Below are 8,873 nucleotides of genomic sequence, written 5' to 3' on the forward strand. Positions count from 1 at the left end.
TATCACCTAAGTTTTCTTCTCAGGTTTTTATGGTTTGGAGTATTACATTTAAGTCTTTAATCCATCTTGAGTTAATTTTTGTATAAGGTGTAAGAAAGGGGTCCTGTTTCTGTTTTCTGCATATATCTACCCAGTTTTCTAAGCATCATTTATTGAATAGGAGATCCTTTCCTGATTACTTGTTTTTGTCAGGTTTGTTGAATATCAGATGGCAAGCAGAGACTCAAATCATAATTGACTCCCATTCGCAATTGCTACCAAGAGAATAAAATACCTAGAAATACAGGTAATAAAGGATGTGAAGGACTTCTTCAAGGAGAACTACAAATTGCTGCTCAAGGAAATAAGAAAGGACACAAACAAATGGAAAAACATTCCATTCTTATAAATAAGAAGAATCATTATCATGAAAACAGCCATACTGACCAAAGTAATTTATAGATTCAATGCTATTCCCATCAAATGACTATTGACATTTTTCACAGAATTAGAAATAACTACTTTAAATTTCATATGGATCCAAAGAAGAGTTCATATACCCAAGACAATGGTAAGCAAAAGAACAAAGCTCAAGTCATCACACTACCTGACTTCAAACTATACTACAAGGCTACAGTTACCAAAACAGCATGGTACTGTTACCAAAGCAGATATATAGACCAAAGGAACAGAACAGAAACCTCAGAAATAACACCACACATCTACAGCTTCAGAAGCATTTATATAAATCAATACACTTGAAGGAGCTAACCCATGCTATGTTTCTTAAACTGGAATGGTTGTTGGCTTAATGGCTTTTTTGTTTGTTTGTTTTTTCTTGTTGTAAGTGTCAGTGTTGATACTTCTAGAAAGAAAAGTAACTAGAGTCAGCTTACCTTTATAATCATGCCCCAAGATTACTGAGGATATCAACTGTAATACAGATAATTTGATCTGTAGCCTCCGTATGATGGAAATTCTCGATGTGAATGATGCTTTTCCTGTATACACACAAAAGGAGATAGAGACAATGACAGTACAGGTGTTTCTCAAAAACTGTCATTGAAAGCTTAGATTATTAAAGTTGTTAAGGCCTTTTATTTTATCTACATAAATGTTTTCAAACTTTTACATTTTTCTTTTTTATCAGAAAAATGTTTAAAAGTAGGTAAAAATGATGAAGTATTTACTGTTGGTTGATTTTTTGTGACACTAGTACAGGTGGAAACACTGATTAGAGGTAACCTCTCTAACCAGGGTTTAAATCTTCTTTAATATATTACCTCCACGCTACTATTTTGCTAACTATTGAGTATTATGGAAAGGATTAAGTTACTGTTTCCAACTTAGGTGGTGCTTCTTACTTTCTTTTACAATGCCTACATTCTTTCATACCCACTGCTGTTAACACAAACAGTCCTCATCCCTTTTTATGCATCTTTTTACTTGGTGCATTTTTAACGCGCGTACTTGCTATGTCAGTAAGGAGAACTTTTGAACCCAGATTCATATTGATATTACAGGTCAAAATAATATGAGACTTTATATACATACCGTGAGAAAAATGTTAGAGAAATATAATTTTCTGTCTAATTTAACACAGTTTAATTTAAAGACTGTATCATCCTCAAAAATTAAGAAGGTAGAAACTTACCACATTACATGAGTAGCCTCTATGCTTTGTTAAGCATATGTTATACTTAATAGAATTAGGATTTCAACTATTCTTTAGGTCAGTGTAATTATTTACAGGACAAAGATAAGTTCTCAGAGAATAATTGACTTATTTCAGGTGGAACTGAGTTTCCATTGAAATACTGTTAGGACACAAGATATTTGTGACTTTTTGCCTTTGCATCATAAATAAATGAAATCAATGTGCACTTTAGCAATTAATGATTTACATATATTTGAGAGACAACTATTGATTCTTCTAGGAGAATAAATAGAGAAGAAAACTTATTCAGAGTGCACATTATCAGAAGAACACTTACATGGAATTTTCTTCTATGCGCATGATGTTTCTGTGAAATGAAAAGAAAAGATTGAAAATTGAATATATGATCAATTATCAAGTTTTCCAGTAAATGAAAAGTCTTACCTCTTTATGTGAATCAGCTCTCTCGGAAAAAAAGAAAATGAGAAAATAATTAATATTTTAATTTTATAATTCAAGAGTAAGTATAAATATTGACTTAGCCACAATTATGATTAAACCGAATGGAGGCATGCTTTGGTTGATGACACACTAAATTAGTTATTTTAGCTTTATGACATCTTTAAAATGAGTGAAGGGTAAACTCTATAATTATTGTGCTATATTCAAATGTTAACTCATTTTGGTTTATATATCTTTTTTATGAAAGGCAAGAAAAGTCTATCATTTGTGAATAAGAGAGTGGAAACTGAAAAATGAAACACTGGATTTTTTATATATGAATATGTTCTATGTAGCTCAAAAGCTACCAACATATGAATATTTTATTTGCTGATAGAGACAGGCATTATACTTTTCTCTGTTCTTCTTATATGTTTATTTTTCCACTTCTATCTTTTATAATAAAATAATGTGATAAACTGTGATATCATAACCAATTCAGTTTTCAAAACATTCATTAGAATTTAGTGGATAGTTTGGAGTATTATTAATCTTTTTTTTTTTTTTTTTTTTTTTTTTTTTTGAGACAGAGTCTCGCTCTGCAGCCCAGGCTGGAGTGCTGTGGCCAGATCTCAACTCACTGCAAGCTCCGCCTCCCGGGTTCACGCCATTCTCCTGCCTCAGCCTCCCGAGTAGCTGGGACTACAGGCGCCCGCCTCGTCGCCCGGCTAGTTTTTTTGTATTTTTAAGTAGAGACAGGGTTTCACCGTATTAGCCAGGATGGTCTCGATCTCCTGACCTCGTGATCCGCCAGTCTCGGCCTCCCAAAGTGCTGGGATTACAGGCTTGAACCACCGCGCCCGGCCTATTATTAATCTTTTGTGACCAATTTTCTATTAACTTCATAGAAAGAAGAGGAGGAGTGGGAAGAGGACGAGGAAGCAGAGAAGGAGAAAGAGCTCCAGAGAGGTCATGTGCTTTTCCTAATACACAGTAGTAAATGACAACACAAGCTTGGAACTCATGATACTTAATAAATATAGGGATTGGTTTTATGGCTTAAAATAGGCAGCTTTATTTTAGAAAGAGTAAAATAAATTATATGCTAACTTTAACAGTTGGGTTGTGCAAGAAATGAATTGAAAATTCCTATTTTGACACCATCTAATACTTGGGCTCCATTTAAGTGCATCTTGTTCTTTCCTCAGATTTCTAACTTGAGATGGTCTGGAGCTTTTCATATTTAAAGATACTTTCACAGTTCTCAGTCCCACATATTTATAGAAGCTTGTTTAATTTACTTTTATTTTTACATTAAAGTTATTGTACTTGAGTGTTTGCAGGTATGTAATAAATAAGTCCTTAAAGAAATTATATAGGTTAATTCAAAGAAACTCTTTATATGGAAATATTAAAGCTTATAGAGCTGTTTTGAGGTCAACATGAGTACATGCAGAACACAAGGAATAAGAAAGACCCTTGGGATAAGTACCGAGAATGTATCCTTTAAAATTTCCAGATATACTTACAGTCATGGAAACCATGAGAGCCAAGATTAAAGCAAAGATAAGAAACTTCATAGTTGGCTGAGTCCTATAAAATCAAACAAGAAAAATCAGTAATCGCATTCTTTCTTGCATTCATTCATCAAACTTCTATTGATGACACTGTGCTTCAAAGCAGTGGGAGACATGCTCTGTTTTCCAGGCTGGAGTGCAGGGGCATGAGCACAGATCACTGCAGCCTGAACCACCTGGGCTCAAGTCATCCTCCCACTTTAGCCTCTCTAGTTCCACTTGTAGCTCGAACTACAAGGGTGTGCCAATATGCCCAGTGAATTTTTTCTTTTTTTGGTAGAGAATGTTATTAGTCTCACTCTATTGCCCAGGCTATTCTGAAACTCCTGGGCTCTAGGAATCTTCCTGCCTTGTTCTTTCAAAATGCTTGGATTACAGGTGTGAGCCCCAGGCATGATCTCCTGAATTGATGAGTAAATGTGAGTGTTCTGATTTGGAAATATTAATATGCTAATGAAACACACAAATGGACATCTTAAACCAAGAGGATGGGAGTAAGAAAGTAACAAAGAAAGGCAAGCTTGAGTTGGATAATATGGAATGAATAAAGGGAGGTGTTGGGAGCCTATAAAGAAATAAAATGGAGAGGAAAGCATGTTAAAAATGCAAACAGTTCAGCATGTAGGGAGGACGAAACTGAAGAAAAGATGACCACTTTGGTTGTTGTGACTCTACAGGAGACTTAGGTAATGACATTAAGAATGCTAATTAAAGTACAGTGTAAAGACATATTTAGAAAGTAGAATGACAAGCAATGGGGACTTGCTTTCTAATAAAGTTAGTGAATATGATCCAGATTTCTATTAAAGAATAGCATGGATGGTGTAACCTTCAGATTAGAACATTAAAGATATTGATTAGAGAAAAATAAAATGAAGAGAAGTCATAGGGAAAATGTTTGTAGCTACTTTGAGAAGTTGAATTGGTGAAGATTATTTAATATTTCAAATAATATTATTCCACAAAGTTAGCCTCCTCTGGGACTCTGATATGTTTTTATAATTATGCATATGCAAGTGAATCCAGTTCTTTGGCTGATATAAAAAAGTAAAGCAGATTGCTTATTTCTAAATTACAAACGTGTAAATAGAAGCATTTCCACTGGAAAATACAATTACCACAAGACTTACAATTGCATGGCATTTTTACTTGTTAATTGCAAGCTATAAAGTAATTCATTAATAGATAATATTTTAAATTTTTTTCTAATCTCTCTTACCTGTCACTTGTGATAGAACGTCACAGTGACATTTTTCATCTAATTATAATAAAAATGTCCTACTCTTAAACAGCCCAACATCTCTATCACAGAAAGAAGAACTCATTTGCATTATTATTTCTTCATTCATTTTGCTTTACTCATTTAAATGGAAACTTCTTGTATAGGACTAAGTATAAAAATATATATTTCTTGAAATTTTTCTATTACCTAATAGATAAATCCTACTTCAACTCTTTTTATGAAACAAAAGGCATGAGAATTTTACTGTCGTTTACTACTGTCAATTCTGTTGCAAGTACAAAATAAAAATAAATGTTCTAAGAAATTGGTCTTCTTTTACTAACACATAAATTAACAGATGAATGAACATAGAAAATCAATATATAATTAATGGTTTTGAAAAACATATTTCCCAAGTAACACAATAATACAATAATAAAAATCTGGAACAGTAAACTCTTTCCTTTCTGCCATAACACAAATGAATGCAAATGAGTTAAATAAATTAGTAAGATTGAGATGACTAACTCTTATACAGTATATGCTTTGCGTTATAACAGAACTGTTTTAAATGATGGAAAGGTCAATAAAAAAGTAATAAAATAGTTTCCTATTAAGAAGACAGTAAATTTTTAAAAGTAAACTTTATAATAATACGTTTGCCAAGAGAGAATTTATCAGTATGTTCTTGTAAAATTTGAAATTCTACTTTAAGTTAAATGTAGAATTAATAATTAAGAAAGTAGATACCAGGTATCTAGGCAAGGAAATAAAAATAGTTCATTGAGGTCCCACCATCAGAGAGGATGTCATACATTGCCATATTCCACATTAGTTACTTTGCATGATGATTGTTGGTGTTAATTCATAGGAATTGAGATCTGGAAATCATCTTCAGATCCCAATAAATGGTCATTATTTCTTTATAGTAAGTTATCAGTAGATAATATACATTTTTCATAAGTGAGTTACAATTGATTTTAGCAAACAAAAGCTTATGCTAAGACATTCTGTTGGATTGTACTTGAACATATACCTTTTACTCAAGAGGAGAGTCAAGAAGTCAGTGAAGCCTCAATAGTTGTCCTTTCCTAGATGGCTGATGTATTTAAACACGTTGAAATTTCCCTTTTGTTTTTCTAAATAGCATGAATTATGAGATTATATGATCGAGATGGAAAGCAATGCCCAAAATCTATCTCTACAAATTCTAAAAATAAACTTAACCAAGGGATTTTACAATAGACCATTGTGAAGACAAAGCAACCAGAAAGCAAATGGACCCATCACATGCTAATCCCAGTGTTAGTCTAGCCATGAATGAGTCAGACAATGGAAAAGCATGCTGAGGAAACCAGGCAAGGAAATGATTGCAGTAATAAAGATGTTTCTGTAGAATACCATCTACTGCTTTTCAACAAATATATGTCCAAGATGGAACAACGCTATGTCAAAAATGATACTTACCATGTTATCAAAATTTTACACATTATCTAGTAAATAGTGATAATTAACATAATAAAATTGGAGTCATTCTATACTTCAGAAGTTTTTCTACAAATCATTATTTATCTTGTATTTCTACCTTTATATTGACTTTGAATATTTTAAGTAATAAAGTGACTGTAAACATTTGCCAAAATTCAATCATCTTTTGGATACCATATGATAAAAAGATTCTCATATTTAATGTCAATAGATTCTAGGTACTTGATCATATATCTCTCACATAAAACTGATTTCTTATGTTTAGAAATTTGAATTTACTTCCCTAGAGTTTTCAGGAGTTCATGTCTTTATAGAGGCCATTTGTTGAAATAACTACATTAGATAGAAAGAGAAAAACAGCATTTTAATTTAATTAATAGGTAACATGTACAAACATTCACCTACTCGCTACTGGTTGGATAATTTGATGTGCTAAGAACTGAGTATTAAAAACTTATTTCTAAAGTTCAGTTACGTTATATCGTCCAGTCCATTGTTCCTCAGAGTGTGCCACATGTGACCATCATTGTGTACTTTAAAGAGAGAAAAACTACATAACAGATTTATAAATCCATTGCCTTTAGCTTGATCCCACTAATAGAAATTATGTTTTTAATTTGTGTCTGATTCAGAGAGGGAAACAACACCCACCAGATCCTGGTGATGGGGGAGGGAGGGACAGCATCAGGCCAAATCGCTAATGCATGTGGGGCTTAAAACCTAGATGATGGGTTAATAGGTGCAGCAAACCACCATGGCACATGTTTACCAATGCAACAAATCTACATGTTCTACATGTGTATCCCAGAACTTAAAGTAAAATAATAAAATAAAATAAAATGAATTTATGTGTGAGTTTTGAAAGGAAATATTTATTAGATAAATCTATGCTAATTTGAGCAGTCCTATTGGAAATTATGGTGTTCGATAGGTAATATGCAAAAATGTAAATTATTTATTTAGGCAAATATGTCATTCAAGTAAATTAGATTTAATTATTATTGTTCTTTTGGCATGGAATTTCTTTTTTTTTTTTTTTTTTTTTTTTTTTTATTATACTTTAAGTTCTAGGGTACATGTGCATGACGTTTATATCATGTATAACTCCCCAATGCAATCCCTCCCTCCTCCCCCCTCCCCATGATAGGCCCCAGTGTGTGATGTTCCCCTTCCCGAGTCCAAGTGATCTCATTGTTCAGTTCCCACCTATGAGTGAGAACATGCGGTGTTTGGTTTTCTCTTCTTGTGATAGTTTGCTAAGAATGATGGTTTCCAGCTGCATCCATGTCCCTACAAAGGACGCAAACTCATCCTTTTTGATGGCTGCATAGTATTCCATGGTGTATATGTGCCACATTTTCTTAATCCAGTCTGTCACAGATGGACATTTGGGTTGATTCCAAGTCTTTGCTATTGTGAATAGTGCCGCAATAAACAAACGTGTGCATGTGTCTTTGTAGTAGAGTAATTTATAATCCTTTGGGTATATACCCAGTAGTGGGATGGCTGGGTCATATGGTACATCTAGTTCTAGATCCTTGAGGAATCGCCATACTGTTTTCCATAATGGTTGAACTAGTTTACAATCCCACCAACAGTGTAAAAGTGTTCCTATTTCTCCACATCCTCTCCAACACCTGTTGTTTCCTGACTTCTTAATGATTGCCATTCTAACTGGTGTGAGATGGTATCTCATTGTGGTTTTGATTTGCATTTCTCTGATGGCCAGTGATGATGAGCATTTTTTCATGTGTCTGTTGGCTGTATGGATGTCTTCTTTTGAGAAATGTCTGTTCATATCCTTTCCCCACTTTTTGATGGGGTTGTTTGCTTTTTTCTTGTATATTTGTTTGAGTTCTTTGTAGATTCTGGATATTAGCCCTTTGTCAGATGAGTAGGTTGCAAAAATTTTTTCCCATTCTGTAGGTTGCCTGTTCACTCTGATGGTAGTTTCTTTGGCTGTGCAAAAGCTCTTTAGTTTAATTAGATCCCATGTGTCAATTTTTGCTTTTGCTGCCGTTGCTTTTGGTGTTTTAGACATGAAGTCCTTGCCCATGCCTATGTCCTGAATGGTACTACCTAGATTTTCTTCTAGGGTTTTTATGGTATTAGGTCTAACATTTAAGTCTCTAATCCATCTTGAATTAATTTTCGTATAAGGGGTAAGGAAAGGATCCAGTTTCAGCTTTCTACTTATGGCTAGCCAATTTTCCCAGCACCATTTATTAAATAGGGAATCCTTTCCCCATTTCTTGTTTCTCTCAGGTTTGTCAAAGATCAGATGGCTGTAGATGTGTGGTATTATTTCTGAGGACTCTGTTCTGTTCCATTGGTCTATATCTCTGTTGTGGTACCAGTACCATGCTGTTTTGGTTACTGTAGCCTTGTAGTATAGTTTGAAGTCAGGTAGCGTGACGCCTCCAGCTTTGTCCTTTTGACTTAGGATTGTCTTGGCAATGCGGGCTCTTTTTTGGTTCCATATGAACTTTAAAGCCGTTTTTTCCAATTC

General features: G+C 33.7%; 1 protein-coding gene across 2 annotated transcripts; it reads right to left on the bottom strand.

The window, feature by feature from the left end:
• Positions 1 to 908: 908 nt before the first annotated feature.
• LOC117085529 (histatin-1-like) lies at positions 909 to 3,657 on the bottom strand. 2 transcript variants are annotated; one of them, XM_033214519.1, is made up of 4 exons: positions 3,607 to 3,657; positions 2,081 to 2,101; positions 1,974 to 2,003; positions 909 to 980 (listed from the first exon to the last, which is right to left on the bottom strand). In XM_033214519.1, exons 1-4 carry the CDS (start codon positions 3,655 to 3,657, stop codon positions 909 to 911), a joined length of 174 nt encoding a protein of 57 aa, XP_033070410.1. The 2 variants fall into 2 exon arrangements, with proteins under 2 accessions (XP_033070410.1, XP_033070411.1); XM_033214520.1 differs by lacking the exon at positions 2,081 to 2,101.
• Between the last annotated feature and the right edge of the window lie 5,216 nt (positions 3,658 to 8,873).

Source organism: Trachypithecus francoisi, unplaced genomic scaffold, assembly GCF_009764315.1.
Source record: "Trachypithecus francoisi isolate TF-2019V2 unplaced genomic scaffold, Tfra_2.0 Lachesis_group1, whole genome shotgun sequence".
Classification (NCBI taxonomy): Eukaryota; Metazoa; Chordata; class Mammalia; order Primates; family Cercopithecidae; genus Trachypithecus; species Trachypithecus francoisi.

Coding starts and splice junctions, on each gene's coding strand:
- LOC117085529 (XM_033214519.1), bottom strand. CDS start 3,657: ATGAAGTTTCTTATCTTTGCTTTAATCTTGGCTCTCATGGTTTCCATG. Junction 2,004..2,080: donor GAGCTGATTCACATAAAGAG/GTAAGACTTTTC, acceptor TTCATTTCACAG/AAACATCATGCGCATAGAAG. Junction 981..1,973: donor CGCATAGAAGAAAATTCCAT/GTAAGTGTTCTT, acceptor GTGTGTATACAG/GAAAAGCATCATTCACATCG.